This window comes from Biomphalaria glabrata, chromosome 12, assembly GCF_947242115.1.
Source record: "Biomphalaria glabrata chromosome 12, xgBioGlab47.1, whole genome shotgun sequence".
NCBI lineage: Eukaryota > Metazoa > Mollusca > Gastropoda > Planorbidae > Biomphalaria > Biomphalaria glabrata.
Window position 1 is genome coordinate 20,238,090 of NC_074722.1, and position 21,144 is coordinate 20,259,233.

General features: G+C 38.6%; 1 protein-coding gene across 3 annotated transcripts in view; it reads right to left on the minus strand.

Moving 5' to 3' along the window:
• The window catches only part of LOC106054736 (noelin-3-like), a 94,686-nt gene that overhangs the window by 24,746 nt on the left and 48,796 nt on the right, over positions 1-21,144 (minus strand). For all 3 annotated transcript variants that reach the window (XM_056005346.1, XM_056005347.1, XM_056005345.1), the window contains exon 3: positions 11,039-11,214. In XM_056005346.1, coding sequence (XP_055861321.1) covers positions 11,039-11,214 — 176 coding nt within the window. The remainder of the gene's footprint in view (positions 1-11,038; positions 11,215-21,144) is intronic.

The following is a 21,144-nucleotide window of genomic DNA, read 5'->3' on the forward strand; positions in this document are numbered from 1 at the left end:
CCACATCGGGAAAACTTGAGGTCGACCGTTATATCGGTTTGAAAATGCCTCGTTATCGAAAAATTAATTTTGGCTAGAATGTTTTATAAATGAAAATTTTCCATGACATAAACGGGAAAAACGCTGCTTACGTCACTAGGCTTATCGCAGTACACAAAAATATTTCTTTGCAAACAAGAACGAGTTTTAAAGAATCAATAGACCTAATTAAACATTTGTGCACCATCTTATTGAAGATTGATTTATTATGAAACTATGAAAGAGAAGTAATGAAATTAAATGTGCCGATGTATGATTAGTTATTGTGTTTTAAGTGCTTAATAAGTTGTTTACTCTTTAATTGCGTAGAGTGGTGTAGATACCTTTTACTTTGTTGTTTATTTTGCTGGTGACCTCCAGCTGTCCCGTTCTGAGGCCGCATGCAACCATGTGCTCTCTTCTAGGCAAGTTGACGCCTAAGCTGGTCTTTTAAGCGTTTCGGTGTTACGTCGACCACTTTTTTAGCTCACCAAAAAAAGGCTGCTTTGGCATACAGTATACTGCTCTGTCCAGTGTAAATGTCAGACTTAAAGAATTCCCTCTATACAAAAGCCGCGGATACAAATTTGACACCAAAAGAAAATCTTAATCGACCACCTGCGGACATTGGTTATGCTTGCCCTGGATGCGGAAAAATATGTAGGTCATAGCTGGGGCTGCGTATCCACGGGAAATACTGCAATCCTTATTAATCTTCGGACTCGAAGACAAGCCTTAAAATTATTATTTTGCCGTTGAATTTTTACCATGTGTTCATGCTTCGGTGTCTACTGTCCCGTACTAAAACAAAGGAAACGGTCATAACACAGCTTCTCCACGCCTTACTTGCTCACACTGAACATGATATCTAGCTAGCGGTTTTAACGAGTTTGAGTACGCTGAAGCCTCTTTTGATTTAACTATAAACCTCGGTAAAAAGCTTGGGGATAGGGCGTGGTGACGAAAGGCCCAGGAGAGTTCTGAATGGAGGGATGTGTAAAAGCAGGCCATATCCCTCCACGGGCTGGAGCACCACTGGGATAAATGAATGGGAAAAGCCGGTATGAACTTCGTATAGTCCGACAGTCAGGCTGGGCAGGGCACGTATCCCGTATGGGGGACGAACATATTGTTCGACGTAACAGAGGTGCCCCAGGGAAACGATTCTTTAGAAAACTAATGCAATGATTTAAGTCTATTAAGAAAAAATGCATCATTTTACTTTGTCACAAAGTGCCTGTTTTACCCTATAACGTAGAGATTTGCGTCACTTGATGTTTCGTACTAAAGCCATAATGAATATACTAATTCCATAATTAAAATGTCTGAACGTAACCATCTATGAAGTTACACTGCAAAGACTTTCTTCCAAGCCAATAATACTAGGCCTACAATAGTTTTACTCAAAAAATGGATTGCAAAACTATAAGACGGACGTGAGCTGTGGTTTGTCTAGACTGTAGGAGGACTTAAGAGACTTTATATTTAATCATCATGTACAATTACATTTAGAGCTAACAGAACACTAAAGCAACTCTTCAGATTAGTAGTCTTTATCTGATCGTTCATTTTCGTAGATACCAAAATATTCCCAAAATGACTTCGGGCATATAACCTTTCTTAGGAAATTATTGAACCGAGCGATGCGAGGCCACCTGATATTTGTAATAAAGAAAAACTAAAAAAGATTTATTCTTCTCTTCTAACATAATGACATCAATTGGCAACACGAAAACAATTCTTGAATTTCTTGAAGCTACAATTGTGTACAGATGAGAACAAGACTTTCCCCTCGCAAATACAAATTAATATCTCCATTGTCATTTGTCATACCAATTAAACATTGATGTAGCTAGATCTAGAACTAGTTTTAGATCTAAATCTAGATTCAAGATCTAAGTCTAAGCCTAGATCTAGAAATAGATCCAAGTCTCTAAGTCTAGATCTAGAAATTCATCTCAGTATATAAGTCTAGATCATAGACTATATATATACAGGACTGCCAACACTAAGGGTAACTAAGCATAAGTTTCGTTCAACTCCAAAATGTGAGTCGAGGTACTTCCGGTATAAACTTATTTTACAACATTCACGATGTTTGAATTATGATGTCAGCTTGGATAATATATGTTTTTTCTTTTTTTTTTCATCACAATTGACAATTACTTTTTACATTGTCTACTAATTAGTATGAGTTGAATAAGCGATAAACGAAAAAGTTATATACCTTACCAACTTTTATTTACACCTATACCTAGTTTTAAAATTTATTTAGAGTTTTGTTTACAGATCTTATATCTTATCTTATATAATACAGACGTTACTTCAAAAAAGAAGATGATTACGTCCTACGCGTCATGCATTTAGTCATGCATATTAACCAATGACTTAAATTCAGCCAAGTCACTGGTTTTCCTGGCTAGCTCAGGCAACCCGTTCCATGCTCTAATAGCACTAGGGAAGAAGGAGTGTTTGTACAAATTTGTCCTAGCATATGGGACGAGGAATGTGCCTTTATCTTTGTGTCTTTCAGAGTATTTTATTAAATTTTGTTTTTGTATTTGAAGATTATGGTTCAGTGTTTTATGTATGATTGCTACTTTACTTTTGAGCCTTCTGTCCTGAAGGCTTTCTAAATTTAGTGATTTTACTAAAGGTGTTACTCTAGTCAAATGTGAATATTCGTTTGTTATGAATCTCACTGCTCTATTTTGTGTCTGTTCCAGTTTTTTAATGTTTTCTTGAGTTGAGGGATCATAAACGGAGGATGCATATTCTATTATTGGCCTAACCAAGGTTAAATAACATTTTAGTTTTATGTTCTTATTTGATTTATAGAAATTTCTTTTAATAAATCCTAATGCTTTGTTTGATTTTTTTGTAGTTTCATCAATATGTGGATTCCATGACAGTTTTTCATTTATTATAACACCTAGGTATTTTGCGTTTTTAGTCTGTGTTACTGGTTTGCCATGAATAAGATAAGTGGAATTAATTTGTTTTAGTTTTTTTGTTACTCTTAACAACTGACATTTTTCTGGGTGGAAAGACATGCTCCAATTTGATTCCCATTTCTGTAATTCATCTAATTCTCTTTGTAAAATATCTGTGTCTTGTGTTGTTTTTATTGTTCTATATATTATGCAATCGTCTGCAAATAATCTGACTTTTGTTCCTGAAGTAATGCAATTTGGTAAATCATTTATGTAAATTAAAAATAGTAGTGGACCCAAGACTGTTCCTTGAGGTACACCTGAGTTTACTGTTATCGGTGTTGATTTAGAGCCATTTATTATTACAGTTTGTTCTCTCCCTATCAGAAAATCTTTAATCCACTGATGCAGTGAACCATTAATGCCGAAATATTTTAATTTTTTAAGCAAACTATGGTGGTGGACTTTGTCAAAGATAGTATGCATTATATATATATATATATATATATATATATATATATATATATATATATATATATATATATATATATATATATATATATATATATATATATATATATTAATAGAGAATTAACCATTAAAATGTAAAAGCAATAATATATTTATGACTAAATGAAAAATATGCCTAAAAATTTTGGCTCTACAAATTATTATTTTTTTAACTAAATAAAATCCCAAATAACATCCAATTCTTCTAAACATAAATAAACCAATGTTGTGGCTATGCGAGAATACATAGAATTATTATGCAGTGTATGATTGTGTGTACTGGATCATTTTTAAAGGAGTGGTGGCATGAGCGATGCGTATAAAGGGACTTAAAAAACAGTAGATTTTAAAATGAAGTGATTAGAAGTGATTTGAAAATTGAAAAATCTATTTTATCTTATCTTTTATAATACAAAAGTTACTTCAAAAAAGAAGATGATTACGTCCTAATAAGAATTATTTAGTACCCTTTAAGCTGTATTTATTTTAATTTATCAGGAGATCAAAAGCATGTAGATATTTGTTAATTTAAATATGGTTTATGTTGCTTATAAAAGGATACACAAATTAATGCCTACTTCATAATATTAATAATGTTAGAACATAAAGTTATAATAAGTAGTATTACAATTTCATCATCATTATCATATGTTGTAAAATCTGGCTTATTTTGATTAGATCTCTAAGGTAAACAAACAACTCATTTTCCATTCATCATTTGGTGTAAAATTGATGGTTTCTTTATATAGTAAACTAATTCACCGGAAGTCATTCTTCTAACACTACACTGCAACCAAGGACGCCTCAGTGTACGGGACTTATGTAATTGAGATATATAGGCTTGGTGCGCACAGTTGGCAGTCCTGTATATATATAATAATATATATATAGTCTATGGTCTAGATCTAGAGTTAGATCTAAATCTATATTTAAGTCTAGATCTAGATATAAAATCTTGATATAGAATCTACTATATCTATATAGATCTATGTAGATCTGGCCTCTATTTATTGTAATTTAGACTGTTTACAAGTGTATAGCCTAATGAAGATTTGTGAAAACTGCGCGGTATAAAAGTATTTTTTTTTAACTTACAATTGAAACGAAGTTCGTATTAAAATTCTTTTTAAAAACAACATTTGAATCAGTCTTCTATTCCATGAGTTAGTTAATAAGTGGAAAATCTATTTTATAATGATCCATTGATACTTTTTCAATCGTGACCTTCGGTGCATTTTTTTTTTACCAATGCGCGAATCAATGAATGAAGCTTGATTAATTAATAAAGAAGCTTGTGAACTTTTTAATAAGACTTACTTCCCCTGAAGTTTTTCATTGAAATGTGGTGTAATTTTTTTTTTTAAATCTGCTTGCGTATATAATTTTAAAAATTAAATGGTTCACTTTCGGAAAAGAAAAAAGTAGCCGTTGCATCAGAACTTTGAATGATCTAAAATATCATGATGTCCGACTTTCATTTCCTCTTTTAGTTTCTGAGATCTAAACGGAACAGACGGACGGACAGCCAGGCCACACAATACTAATAGCGTCATTTCCCCTTTCGGGGGCCGCTAATAAAAGTTATCCTGAACCTCTACAAAGAGTCCACTAGTGCGGTATACTTCAATAATAATATTGGGGACTGGTTTAAAACCACAGTTGGAGTAAGACAAGGCTGCCTACTCTGTTCAGCATTTTTTCAATATCTTCCTTGAAAGGATACTGGAATATGCTCTCGAGGGCTATGAAGGTACTGTAAGCATTGGAGGGAGAAGAACTACTAACTTGCGATTCGCGGCTGACATAGTGTAAATGTTTAGTCTTCACTTTTCAGGTCTTCTCGATTTGTATTGGGTTTCATCTCAACCAAGTGTATTTGTGTCAATATTTTGTTCTATATTAGTTACATTGAGATTCACAGCTTAATGATGGAATTATCATTGAACAAGACAAACATATTGTTAACAAAAGACAATAACTCCAATAGATAGAGTGATTATTTTTCTCTTAGTAACTAATGAATGTTATATGTTCAAAAAATGAAACATTTTTACACCGCCCCATCCCCCATCCTCTCCGAAAAATATTCCTGGTTAGGTGAATGTATAACTCTACTAGACTTGTCTATTGATAGGTCTTTAGTTGTACACTTCAAAGAAGACGACGAGTAAAAGTTCCTGAACATTATTTTTTGAAACTCTTGAATGAATGTCGAAATACGCGCAGATATATAGTCCGTTCAAAATGAATATTTTCTAGTTCCTCAGTTAAATTTAAATACTTTGAAAAATTATAACGGTCAAACTAGATTTTCCCAGTGTGACCAACGAGCTAGTTATTCTTTTCCTAACGATATACATCAACTGTCAAATTTCTAGAAATATCATTAGAGCCGTTTTTAAGATCCGTGTCCAGATTTTGTAGCCCCTCCCCCCTCCAGAAGGTTTTAGTTTCCACGAAGTAACGCGTTAGATAGAGATTTTGTTTACAAAAAAGATTAACAAAAAGATTAACAATATATGAGAAAAAAACTAATTTCCGGCTCAATTACAATTGCAAAAAATAACAAGTTTGTGTGATAACACAAACTTAGAGGCGGCCCAGTCGATTTCACCAATGTACCAGGAAAATTTAAACCATAGTCTTGTTTTTATCGTTGAAAATAGTCATCTTTCAAAATTAATTATTAACAAACATAATTTCTCTCTCTCTCCTCTCTCTCTCTCTCTCTCTCTCTCTCTCTCACTCACTCTCTCTCTCTCTCTATATATATATATATATATATATATATATATATATTGTTACGAATCTCACTATGCAGGCTTTCTGCAAACTGCACCATACACCACCAACTTAAAGAACTTGACAACTCAGGGCTCCAAAGTAACGTAACACTTTAATAGTTGAATAAATAACAGCCAACACTGTACAATTGGCAACACGTACACTGTACAAATATCTCTCCGATAACACCGTACCGCCGTATCAAACTCTTGCACTGGCCTCTCCGTCTCGTTCCGGGCTTGCACTGGGTTCAACAGTCCAGGACTGACTTCACACACTAGGCTCGTTGTGTCGGACTCGATCATAGACCAAGATCAAGACGCCAGTCGTCTCAACTGTACTTGACAGTACTGTGCACTGAACCATCGTAATGCTCCGTACAGAACCACACCGTTGAACTGTGCTGTAGTGAACTGTTTTGAACCCCTTTTCTGAACCGTCTTGACTGCGACACCTCCGCTCTTATATAGGGTCCCTACTGGCCTTCTCGAACCGGACAGAACGTCGCTCGACCATTCTGGGTGGTCAGACGACTACAACTCTCGTGACGCTTCTGAGCTCTGTTCACGACGGCGATCCTTCCCGAACCGTCCTGTTGACACTCGACTCGGCTGACCGTCGTAACTCGTCACAGTTGACCGCTCGTCTAGCGCTGGCCTGGGGGGATTTGCGTCGGCTGACTACACACACACCATTACCCCCATTTGTGCCAACACCAGGTTTATAACAATATATATATATATATATATATATATATATATATATTCATTAAGTAAAGTTCCCCTTTCAGACCTAGTGATCTATGGGACAGATGATGTAAAGGTCATCTGTTTATATGGCCCACGGTCAAGTGGCCAGCATAACGACCAACCTCCCCACTTTTCCCCAACTAATGTCTGGTACCCACTAGAGCTGGGCGGACTGAAGATCCCGAATGCAAAAATCCCAGTCTTCACCTGGAATCGAACCCAAGACCCCCAGTTCGGAAGCCAAGCGCTTTACAAGTCAACCACTGCGCCTCCATATATTAATTTAGCGTACACTTATATTTTTTTAAATAATAATTATTAACATTATCCATACATTTATAATTTATAAAATGTTACATATAATAAAGAGAAACTAAAAAGGATTTATTCTTCTTACAAGATTAGATAAATTGGCAGCACGCTAAAAAAATATTCTTGACCTACTTTAGGTAGCGAGCTAGAAGCAATGACTGAAAATGAATATCTCCCTTTCCATTTGTCATACAAACTAGATCTAGATCTAGAACTGATATATAATGTAGATCTAGACTTGAATTCATATGACTTTACACGTTTAATCTTAAAATTGCTACACCTAGGCCAATGTTATGATTAGGAATAGTAGGCCTTTTGGTACCGAGTAATGGTGTACTATGGTGCTCGTAACCGATTCACTTCTTAACGTGATACTATTGTTTAAATCTGCACCCCCTAAGCTGTCAGAAGATAAACTATTGCCTTAATATTTTTTGTTCTTATTATTAATCATCGGCTTCCTTCAGTCGTGAAATGACTATGGTTCATCTCGAACACTTTTTCAAATGGCTGTGGAGCCCTATTTTGGAGAGACACTCCCGTCCACATATATTGCAGGTCAAGGTGGCTTTCGCTTTGGTGGTAGAGGAGCTGGCCATTTTCCGTGTGGCACGCTTTTCTTCAAGAGTCGAGGCCCATGTTTTCTCGCTGTCTATAGCTTTCATGGTCACCGTCTCTCTCCAACTAGAGCGGTCTAAGGCTTATCTCTTCCCAATGGTCAGTATCAATGTTTACTGATTTTAAGTCCCTTTTTATCACATCAACGTAACGGAGGTGGGGGCGATCAGTTTTTCTTGAGCCAGACGCAAGTTTCCCGTACAGAATGATTTTCGGGATGCGATTGTCCTCCATCCGGCAAACATTTCAGAGCCAGCGCAGGCGGCGTTGCCTGAGGACCGTAAAGATGCTGGGAAAGCCCGTTCTAGCGAGGATCTCAGTATTACACACTCTTTCTTTCCTTGTTATTTTTAAGATTCTTTGAAGACAGCGTAGGTGGAATGAGTTTAGTTTTCTCTCTTGTTTTGTGTAGGTTGTCCACGACTCACTGCCGTACAGTAGCGTGCTGCTAAGGACGCATGCCTTGTAGACCTCTGTTTTTGTCGCCGTAGAAAGCTTCTAGTTTTCTCAAACTCTTGACCTGAGTCTAGCGAAGGTTGATGCGGCCTTCCCTATGCGTTTTTTGATCTCCTCTTCTAGTGACAGGTCACCTTGGATTGTAGAACCGAGGTAGCATAATTCCTTTACGCCATCTAGCATGTTATCGTCAATGAGAATAGATGGTTATGCTGCAGCAGGTGGTCCCATAACATTAGTTTTCTTTGTGTTAATGGTTAGGATAGACTCTTTGCAAGCCTTAGAGAAGCAGGACATTAGTGACTGAAGCTCTTCTTGTGAGTGTGCCACTACCGCTGCGTCGTCCGCGTAGAGCATATCTCTCATGAGGGTGGTTCTGGTTTTTGTTTTTGCCCGCAGTCTAGCAATATTTAGAAGTTTGTCATCGAATCTGGAATGCAGATATATGCCTTCGGTGAATTAGTCAAACACCACTGCATTGAAAAGAGTACTCCAAAGAGGGTTGTGGCCAGGACACATCCTTGTTTGACTCCACTGTTTATACTGAAAATTTCGGAGCAGGAGCCGTTGAACTGAACTGTACCCATCATATTTTGGTGGAAAGAGAAAATAATATTTAGCAACTTGGGTGGACAGCCTATTAACTGTAAGATTTTAAAGAGACCTTCTCTGCTGACTAGATCAAAGGCCTTAGGTCGATGAATGCAATGTACAAAAGCATTCTTTGCTCTCTGCACTTTTCCTGAAGTTGAAGATGGAGAAAATCATGTCAGTTGTGGATCTCCCTGAGCGAAAGCCGCACTGTGATTCTGGTTAGACTCGACCAGCAAGTTTTTGTAGCCTGGGAAGTATCACTCGAGCAAAGACTTTGCCTACAATGCTTAGGAGAGAGATTCCCCTGTAGTTGTTGCAGTCGCTTCTGTCACCTTTGTTCTTGTACAGGGTGATGATCTTTGCATCCCGAAGATCCTGTGGCACAGCACCTTCATGCCAACATTTGCAGAGCAGTTCATGTAGAGGTTGGCTTAGTGTACTTTTACATTGCTTCAGAAGTTCTGTGGGGATACCTTCACATCCAGGCACTTTGCGGGCAGCAATGCTGTCTATGGCTTTGTTGAGTTCTAATAGAGTGGGTACTTTGTCTAGCTCATTCATTGTGGGCAATTGGTTGATAGCGTTAAGGGCTGAGGAAGAGACTGAGCTTGTTGTGGCGTAGAGTTCGGAGTAATGTTCGACCCATCTGTGCTTTTGTTCGCTTTTGTCTGTAATAGTTTCCCCAGTGGTTGATTTGAGAGGTGCTGAATTGTTTTGGGCAAGTCCGAGAGCCTTTTTGATACATCCCTCTTATGTTGCCTGCTTGAGCAGCGAGCTGAATATTCTCACTGAGCTCTATCCAGTATTCATTGGCACAGATTCGTGCTGTCCTCTGCACAGTGGCTCTAGCTTCTTTCATTTGGGTAGGTTTCGCTTTGTATGTAGCGAGTGAATCTCTCTTTGCTCTGATGACAGGTGCTAGTATAGTTGATTTAGAATCAAACCAATCGTTTGGCTTTGTAAGTTTTCTTCCGAAGATGTCCAGGGAAGTCTTTTGTATGGTGGACTTGAGATGTTCCCATTTTTCTGTTGCTGTATTTCCAGAAGCACTTTTGTAAACGCGTTCAAAAGATTCCGCAAACTGTATCTGGAGATCAGGGTGGCACATCTTGCTTACATCCGATTGGGGGTCTTCCAATCTGCTTTGTATGGAGGGATTTTTTAGGGAGAAGATTGATCTTACAACATATCAAGGATTGATCTGTGTCATAATCTGCACTGTGATAGTACCTGGTAAGCTTGACAGATTTTAAGCACTTAAAGTGCTTAAAATATTATTAATACATTTATAATTATAATAAGGCTTGTCATCGAATCCGAAGATCAGTGAGAAATGCAGTATTTTCCGTGGCTGCGCAGCCCCAACTGCGACCTACATATTTTTCCACACCCAAGACACAATAACCATTGTCTGCAGGTGGTCGATTTATGCGTCTGTCCTCGGCAGCGGTTTTCTTTTGGTCTCAAATGTGTAATCCGCGGCCTTTGTGAGTGACCTCCAGCTTTCTCGTTCCGAGGCTGCATGCAACAAGGTGCTCTCTTCTATGTCAGCCAAGGCAAGTTGGCGCCTAAGCTGGATTTCGAAGCGTTTCCGTGGTGCGACTCTGTTACGTCGACCATATATAATAAATATATCTAGGTCTGTACTCTATTTAGTCCACACAAAACTAATAGCGTCTATTCCCTTTTCAGGGGCCGCTAAATACAAAAAAAAAAAATAGTGTATTGGTATCGACCATTTGTATTCTTACTAGCATTAGTTGAAACCTATTTAGAGGTGGAGGCTATCGTATACCCTGTTTAAAAGATCCATAATGCTTATGTACATTTTAGAGCGATGAGGTGCATCCCCCTCCCCAAAATAGACACAGTCTACGCCCACACACCACCCGCCAAGAACAGTAACCAAACCTCGACCCACGGCCGCGGCACTATCCTTATCAAAACTATTGTTTAACTTAACCCCCATGGCTAGACGTCTGCCAAGTTGTTATGATCAACAGAAAATGTTTTATTAGCTCAAAGTCTGTTTAGAAAAAGAAAAGAACTGGATTTAGTTACCTGTTTGAGTGAGGAGTTGTGTGCCTTGAGAGCACTGCTCAAACCGTCGGAGGTAGCATCTACTAACAATAATAATGACGTCACCAGTCTCTCCAGCTCAAAGTTTCGTGACAAGAGGGCGCTCCTCATGTAGTTATATTGGTTACTCATTGCAGCAATAATGCCTTCCTTTAGATCTGAGGAAAGACGTAGGTCTGCGCTACATTTACTGTGACACAAATGGCTTAAGTTACTTATTGGAACAAGTTTAAAAACACTGATATATTTTTACGGATAGGGTGTCATGGAAAAAAAAAAAGCTATTTCTTATTAAAAAAAAGAAGACAAAATACAATCATCTTTCTATATAAACGTAAAATACCACTCACTGATTCATTGAGCAAGACATCTTTTAAACTGCCATACGTATACGCATGAAATTTCTTACACAGGTTCCTTTTACCACCTAGACACTAACTAAGAACCGATTTCGACATATTCGCAACCTGACGATTGCTATTTGCGAGTGAGATAAACGATTACAGTAATAAAACCAAATTGATATTTTATCTTATTGAGAGAAAACAAATACCTATATAATGTATAAAGGAGGTGAGAATCAGGAAGGTGTACAAAAGACTCACTTTTTGTTCTTGGCGGGAAGGGGAGGGAGCGGAATTAGTAATACGAGAGCGTGTACGTGTTGGCGGTGCATTATGAAGCGGTTCTTTCCAAATCAAGTCAAATTCTATGTGGGAAATATTACAATGCTCAGGTAAAAAACAAAACAAAATGGGGGTTCCAGAGAGAGAGAAAGAGAGAGAGAGAGAGATCGGGCCATGAAATTTTATTGTAACAGTTTCACTAATTTATGTTCTATAAACGTGTGCTAGGATGATCGTCAAAATGTGTCCCGTTTATTAAATAAATTTTTAAAAAGATATAAAGCCTGGGAATAAAATCAACGGGCGTAGCCGGTGGGTACAGCATATTACCTTTTGTTTGTTAGAACAAAAACAACAACACAAGAACTCTTTTGTATTCAATCTGGATATTCAACCTGCACAATCTGGATATTCAACCTGCACAATCTGGATATTCAACCTGCACAATCTGGATATTCAACCTGCACAATCTGGATATTCAACCTGCACAATCTGGATATTCAACCTGCACAATCTGGATATTCAACCTGCACAATCTGGATATTCAACCTGCACAATCTGGATATTCAACCTGCACAATCTGGATATTCAACCTGCACAATCTGGATATTCAACCTGCACAATCTGGATATTCAACCTGCACAATCTGGATATTCAACCTGCACAATCTGGATATTCAACCTGCACAATCTGGATATTCAACCTGCATGAGCACCATTGTGTTGACTAAAATCCATTAGTAAGACAACTCAAGTATTACATGCAACCAACAACTTTTAGGAAGTTTTAGGATGATAAGGACGCTGTGCATGTCATTAGAAGAGATTTGGCTTCAACATTTTCTGTGTATATTGTTGTTGTGGTCATTTGACATGTTTCATTGTGTCCATTTCAATGGTCCGTCTCTATTTTGACTGTAATAGTCAACAGTTAGCTCAGTTTATAAGAAGAAAAAAAAACTCCTCAGAAGATGAAACAAAGCATTTCCAACTGTCAAGACCTGAAGAACAACTGTAACAATTACAAAAACAAAAGTAGAGACCTTCACCAACAGATGTATTAGAAATATGTTGAGACTAGCATGGTAGAACAAACTAGTAGAGATGGGTGAACGTAGAAACATAGTGGTGCAGATCTTAGAAAGTAAAGATGGATTGAACCCTAAGAGAAGATACCAACAACTGAGGTACAGTTTCCATACAGTGGAACTCACATGACACAAACGAGGACCAAAAAGCCATTAAAAAAACTAGCAAGAGACTGTGGAGAGTTTTGACTGAAGTCCTATGTTTCACGAGGAACACGAGGACAGATGATGTTGAAAAGGCAACAGTTTAACAAATAATGTATATATCGGTTTAAATGCCAACTGTTGAGATCAGGCTAAAAATAGAATAGAACCGCATCGACTTTAAACTGAATGTAAACTGAATGTAAACTGAATGTAAACTGAATGTAAACTGAATGTAAACTGAATGTAAACTGAATGTAAACTGAATGTAAACTCAACACGAAAAGTTGAAAAGTTGGAACTAAAGATGTCGAGAAATAAACAGTAGCTGGTCTCTTAGTTCACCGACATCAAAAATGTGGCAACAGATTCTCTGGTTCACTGGTCATTTATTCTCTGGTTCACTGGTCATTTATTCTCTAGTTTACTGGTTCTATATTGTACAGTTTTTGTATTTTTTTAAATCTAGTTCAGTTATATAATTTTGTCTAGCTGGGTAGTATCATTTTGTCTAGCTGGGTAGTATCATTTTGTCTAACTCACTTAGTAAATGGGTAACAGCCAGGAAGTAGTATTAAAGAGAAAGTAATCTTCCACCCGACTTAACAACTTGGCAGCAGAAACACAGGAGGAGGGGAGAGGGCGAAATGAAGAATATTGAAGGAAAGGGAGAGACACATATTAAAAGCAGTGGGAACAAGAAACGAAGAATGTGAAATTGAAAATAGAATAGGAGAAAAAATGAAAGACAAGATAGAGTGAGACCATAGCCAGAAGGAAATAAAGGAGATAGTGAGACCATAGCCAGCAGGAAATAGAGGAGATAGAGTGAGACCATAGCCAGCAGGAAATAGAGGAGACAGGATAGAGTGAGACCTTAGCCAGCAGGAAATAGAAGAGACAAGATAGAGTAAGACCATAGCCAGCAGGAAATAGAGGAGATAGAGTGAGACCATAGCCAGCAGGAAATAGAGGAGACAAGATAGAGTGAGACCTTAGCCAGCAGGAAATAGAGGAGACAAGATAGAGTAAGACCATAGCCAGCAGGTAATAGAGGAGATAGAGTGAGACCATAGCCAGCAGGAAATAGAGGAGACAAGATAGAGTAAGACCATAGCCAGCAGGAAATAGAGGAGATAGAGTGAGACCATAGCCAGCAGGAAATAGAGGAGACAAGATAGAGTGAGACCTTAGCCAGCAGGAAATAGAGGAGACAAGATAGAGTAAGACCATAGCCAGCAGGTAATAGAGGAGATTGAGACCATAGCCAGCAGGAAATAGAGGAGACAAGATAGAGTAAGACCATAGCCAGCAGGTAATAGAGGAGATAGAGTGAGACCATAGCCAGCAGGAAATAGAGGAGACAAGATAGAGTGAGACCTTAGCCAGCAGGAAATAGAGGAGACAAGATAGAGTAAGACCATAGCCAGCAGGTAATAGAAGAGATAGAGTGAGACCATAGCCAGCAGGAAATAGAGGAGACAAGATAGAGTAAGACCATAGCCAGCAGGTAATAGAGGAGATAGAGTGAGACCTTAGCCAGCAGGAAATAGAGAAGACAAGATAGAGTAAGACCATAGCCAGCAGGTAATAGAGGAGATAGATTGAGACCATAGCCAGCAGGAAATAGAGGAGACAAGATAGAGTAAGACCATAGCCAGCAGGTAATAGAGGAGATAGAGTGAGACCTTAGCCAGCAGGAAATAGAGGAGACAAGATAGAGTAAGACCATAGCCAGCAGGAAATAGAGGAGATAGAGTGAGGCATAGCCAGCAGGAAATAGAGGAGACAAGATAGAGTGAGACCTTAGCCAGCAGGAAATAGAGGAGACAAGATAGAGTAAGACCATAGCCAGCAGGTAATAGAGGAGATTGAGACCATAGCCAGCAGGTAATAGAGGAGATTGAGACCATAGCCAGCAGGTAATAGAGGAGATAGAGTGAGACCATAGCCAGCAGGAAATAGAGGAGACAAGATAGAGTGAGACCTTAGCCAGCAGGAAATAGAGGAGACAAGATAGAGTAAGACCATAGCCAGCAGGTAATAGGAGAGATAGAGTGAGACCATAGCCAGCAGGAAATAGAGGAGACAAGATAGAGTAAGACCATAGCCAGCAGGTAATAGAAGAGATAGAGTGAGACCATAGCCAGCAGGAAATAGAGGAGACAAGATAGAGTAAGATCATAGCCAGCAGGTAATAGAGGAGATAGAGTGAGACCTTAGCCAGCAGGAAATAGAGGAGACAAGATAGAGTAAGACCATAGCCAGCAGGTAATAGAGGAGATAGATTGAGACCATAGCCAGCAGGAAATAGAGGAGACAAGATAGAGTAAGACCATAGCCAGCAGGTAATAGAGGAGATAGAGTGAGACCTTAGCCAGCAGGAAATAGAGGAGACAAGATAGAGTAAGACCATAGCCAGCAGGTAATAGAGGAGATAGAGTGAGACCATAGCCAGCAGGAAATAGAGGAGACAAGATAGAGTAAGACCATAGCCAGCAGGAAATAGAGGAGATAGAGTGAGACCATAGCCAGCAGGAAATAGAGGAGACAAGATAGAGTGAGACCTTAGCCAGCAGGAAATAGAGGAGACAAGATAGAGTAAGACCATAGCCAGCAGGTAATAGAGGAGATTGAGACCATAGCCAGCAGGAAATAGAGGAGACAAGATAGAGTAAGACCATAGCCAGCAGGTAATAGAGGAGATAGAGTGAGACCATAGCCAGCAGGAAATAGAGGAGACAAGATAGAGTGAGACCTTAGCCAGCAGGAAATAGAGGAGACAAGATAGAGTAAGACCATAGCCAGCAGGTAATAGAAGAGATAGAGTGAGACCATAGCCAGCAGGAAATAGAGGAGACAAGATAGAGTAAGACCATAGCCAGCAGGTAATAGAGGAGATAGAGTGAGACCTTAGCCAGCAGGAAATATAGGAGACAAGATAGAGTAAGACCATAGCCAGCAGGTAATAGAGGAGATAGATTGAGACCATAGCCAGCAGGAAATATAGGAGACAAGATAGAGTGAGACCATAGCCAGCAGAAAATAAAGGAGATAGAGTGAGACCATAGCCAGCAGGAAATAGAGGAGATAGAGTGAGACCATAGCCAGCAGGAAATAGAGGAGATAGAGTGAGACCATAGCCAGTAGGAAATAGAGGAGACAAGATAGAGTGAGACCATAGCCAGCAGGAAATAGAGGAGACAAGATAGAGTGAGACCATAGCCAGTAGGAAATAGAGGAGATAGAGTGAGACCATAGCCAGCAGGAAATAGAGGAGACAAGATAGAGTGAGACTATAGCCAGCAGGAAATAGAGGAGACAAGATAGAGTGAGACCATAGCCAGCAGTAAATAGAGGAGACAGAGTGAGACCATAGCCAACAGTAAATAGAGGAGACAGGATAGAGTGAGACCATAGCCAACAGTAAATAGAGGAGACAGAGTGTGACCATAGCCAGAAGGAAATAGAGGAGACAAGATAGAGTGAGACCATAGCCAACAGTAAATAGAGGAGACAAGACAGAGTGAGACCATAGCCAACAGTAAATAGAGGAGACAAGATAGAGTGAGACCATAGCCAACAGTAAATAGAGGAGACAAGATAGAGTGAGACCATAGCCAACAGTAAATAGAGGAGACAAGACAGAGTGAGACCATAGCCAGCAGGAAATAGAGGAGACAAGATAGAGTGAGACCATAGCCAACAGTAAATAGAGGAGACAAGACAGAGTGAGACCATAGCCAACAGTTAATAGAGGAGACAAGATAGAGTGAGACCATAGCCAACAGTAAATAGAGGAGACAAGACAGAGTGAGACCATAGCCAACAGTTAATAGAGGAGACAAGATAGAGTGAGACCATAGCCAACAGTAAATAGAGGAGACAAGATAGAGTGAGACCATAGCCAACAGTAAATAGAGGAGACAAGATAGAGTGAGACCATAGCCAACAGTAAATAGAGGAGACAAGATAGAGTGAGACCATAGCCAGCAGGAAATAGAGGAGACAAGACAGAGTGAGACCATAGCCAACAGTAAATAGAGGAGACAAGATAGAGTGAGACCATAGCCAACAGTAAATAGAGGAGACAAGATAGAGTGAGACCATAGCCAACAGTAAATAGAGGAGACAAGATAGAGTGAGACCATAGCCAGCAGGAAATGTATCAAGAGAAGATTTGTTTGATCAGAATAAAAGAAAGAGGAAAGACGAACACAACTGAGACAAGTATTTCCTGAAAACAACATTGAACTAATTCAACAGCTCCTGCAGAAATGAACTTGCCAATAAAACTTAAGGTTGTAGGTAAGGAATTGAGAGATGGGCTGAATACTTTGAGGAGATCCTAAATACCACTGAAGATGGAGACAATGGAGAATATAAACTGCCACATGGGGGACCAGATCCCTTAGTGAACCCTCCAACACTCATTGAAACATCAGAAATAATTAGGACCATGAAGAATCACAAAGCACCAGGAGAGGACCAAATCACAGCAGAACTAATTAAATATGGAGGGAAAGACTTACATTCCCAAATATACAGACTAATATCAAGAATTTGGGAAGAAGAAGTAATACCAACAGAATGGGAAACAGCTCTTATAACCCCAATACACAAAAAAGGATCCAAGTTAAAGTGCTGTAATTACAGAGGAATCTCTCTACTAAATGTGACTTATAAGATACTGTCTAGGCTTATAACTAAAAGACTTGGAAAATATTCAGAAGAAATCTTAGGTGACTACCAATGTGGTTTCAGACCCAACAAATCCACAACCGACCACATCTTCACACTAAGATGTATACTAGAAAAATGCCATGAATACAACATAGCAATCCACCAACTCTTTATAGACTATAAAATGGCTTATGACAGTATCAGAAGGAAATACCTATATGACACTCTACAGGATTTTGGAATACCCAACAAGCTGACAAGACTTATACATATGACATTAAACAACTCAAAAAGCAAAGTCATAATACAAGGAGAACACTCACGGGAATTTAGGATTAAACGAGGATTAAGACAAGGAGACGCACTTTCCTGCATGCTTTTTAATTTAACACTGGAGAGAGTTATAAGAAATATACACATAAACACAAGGGGAACTATTACTAACTACTTCAGGAGAGAAAACATGGGTCCACAACCAACAGGGACGATATACAGCCAACCTCTACAATACCTTGCTTATGCCGATGACATTGCCTTATTGTGTAAAGAAACCTCTGACATCGCTAGAGCCTTCATACAACTAGAAGAAGCATCTCGACCAGCAGGACTTGAGGTCAATGACAGTAAAACCAAGTACATCACAATGACAAGAGACAATCAAACAGAGGGACAACATATCAAAATCAAAGACCACGAATTTGAAAACGTCCAAACTTTCAAATATCTAGGAAGTACTATTAATTTAAAAAAAGACCTACTAACAGAAATAAAGGAAAGAATAGCAGGAGGCAACAGGGTATTTTATAGCACCCATCATTTACTTAAGAGCAAAACAATTTCAAGGAAAACCAAGAAAATAATATACAAAACTATAATAAGACCAGCAGCAATGTATGTAAGTGAGACCTGGACACTGACAAAGACATCTGAAAATTTACTTAACACTTGGGAAAGATAAATTCTTAGGAAAATCTATGGTGCCATACAGGATGAAACAGGGTGGAGGACACGCACTAACCATGAGATATATCAATTGTATTGTTACGTATTTCTGAATCTTCTGGCTAAATGTACTAGTAGGCACACAAATAAAAGAAACACTGCAAAGAACTTGACGACTAAACTTTCAGCTTATTATAACTTTATTGAAAAATAACTATAACAATTCGTCACTGCAACATGTAGCGTATACGTCTTACTGTATCGACTGTATCGACTGTAACGGCTCAAGTCCACTCTCTTCTACTGTCTCGCACAGTAGACAACAGTAACGACGACTGTACTGACTCTTTTCACATGGACTCTCTGGTTTATAAAGAGTCCCTAATCGCTTGTCTATTGTTGCAAAAACACTGCTAGTATCCTCTGGAACAACATGGGAGGAAACATCACATCCTGTTGTTGTTTATACATGTCGATTCCAGAGGACAACTGCTGCAGTGTCATCTCGCCGAGGTCACACGTAGTGACCTCTAACTGTCACTGTTCATTTGTCACAATGCCCCCCTTCGTAAATCTGTTCGTCCTCTGGAACAACACGTGAGGCACGTCACATTCTGTCTTTGTTTACACGCATAGATTCCAGATAACACTCGGTGCTGTGTCATCTCGCCGGGGTCACACATAGTGACCTCTACCTGTCACTGTTCATTCGTAACAGTATGAAGACCCACCAATAGTGAACGAAATAAAAATAACAGACTACGTTGGGCAGGTCACCTTGAAAGAATGTCAGACAACAGAGGGGCGAAAATCGTATACAGGCAAAAACCAAAAGGCAGGCGACCCAAAGGCAGACCCCGAATGCGATGGATAGATGATGTGGAAGCAGATCTGAAGCAGCTTGGGGTTAGGGCGTGGAGAAGAAAGGCCCAGGAGAGATCTGAATGGAATGATGTGTTAAAGCAGGCCAGAGCCCTCCATGGGCTGTAGCGCCACTGGGATGGATGTAGGTAAGAAATTCCTTACGACTGGGAAAGGAAACAAATGAAGAGAAAATGTACAGCCTTTTTTCAACCTACAAAGTTTTAGGCTCAACATAGAATATAGAACACATTGGACACATTTGCATGCACACTAACACTGTTACCTAAATCATTGATCTATTTACAGGACATTTTTGTTCATTTATAAATTTCAAAAATAAAAAGATTTCTAATATCCCAGGTGTAAATGTAAACATATTGATGTCATTATACGACTGAAAGTGCATGATTTTTTTGAAAGCTTATATGAACTCACTCCGTCGAGCTGTGTGGTACAAACTTTAGTTAGTTAGTTCTCACACTTCACGTTTTCGGATCAAATTGAAACTGTGCACAATTATTTATTGACAATGACAACACATGAATCAATAAAAAAAAACAATAGACCAATTATATGATCGATAAGCCGTAATTCATTAATTTTGTTTTCTTTAGAGACAGTTAAGGGGAGAATGATCTAGATCTAGATGTCCATATAATGAGCTAGAAGTAAATCTAGACCAGATCTTCGAAGAGTTCTAAATCAGATGTTTAGGTCTAGTCGAGGTGCATAGAATGAACTTATCAATCAATAATGGCAGCAGTAGACCTTTCTCGCTGGCCGTATATAAAAAAAAGGCGTAACAGCTAACGGCTTAAGCAGCTGACGGTGTTATGGGTTCGATACCCGAATTGATCTAATTTTTTAAAATTATTTTTTTTATTATTATTTTATTAGATTTGAAGTTTAATAATGGAGGTATTGCCTTTATATATATATATATATATATATATATATAGGGTATACAAATCTCTCCCTAAGGCTATGGTACATCTAATTTTCATACGAGACCATTCCAAAAATTTAATTAACGGTATTAGATTTTGCTAGAATTCTCTTTTTGCCTATAGGCGGATCCTATAGGGATCCGACTCCGACGGGGGGCCGCCTCTGAGTTTGTGTGATAACACAAACTCTCTTTGTAATCTTGTCTACTTAAAATTTGCAAATAACCTAGTTCTACTTTAAACTTGCACATAATCTAGTTCAGTGCAGCTCTATAGCATTTGACCATTTCTTGGCAACTTGATCACTGGACAACACAGAATGTAGTTGACTCCGCTGCTCAATTTCCGTGCACCACCTGCACACATAACCCATAACTTCTAAACTTTCATCTATCTTCAAGCCCGCCATGATGTTAGTAAAAACGTGAACTTAATCAGAAACGAAAGTTTTGATTTAGGTGACACTGTACTAAGTGTGTACGTCAGGACTGACACTGGACTCAACCAGAATGACAGCAGACAAGTCCAGTAGAAGAAGAAATCAGGGGAAGAGTGGGACATTGATTTTTTGGCGTCAGTTTATTGCTTTCATCACCATACTAAGATCATGTACCGGAAATATTGATCTGTTGATATTTCATTTGTTTAGACAACTTTGATGATGTCTCTTCTTTTAATATAGCCCTCAATAAATCTCAGGCTTGTCTTCATCAAATGATGGTAAAAAATAGGCTGAGCGAACAAAATACACCCGCAATGTTATGTCTAAACAAACTAATGAGTTGGGCACAGTAC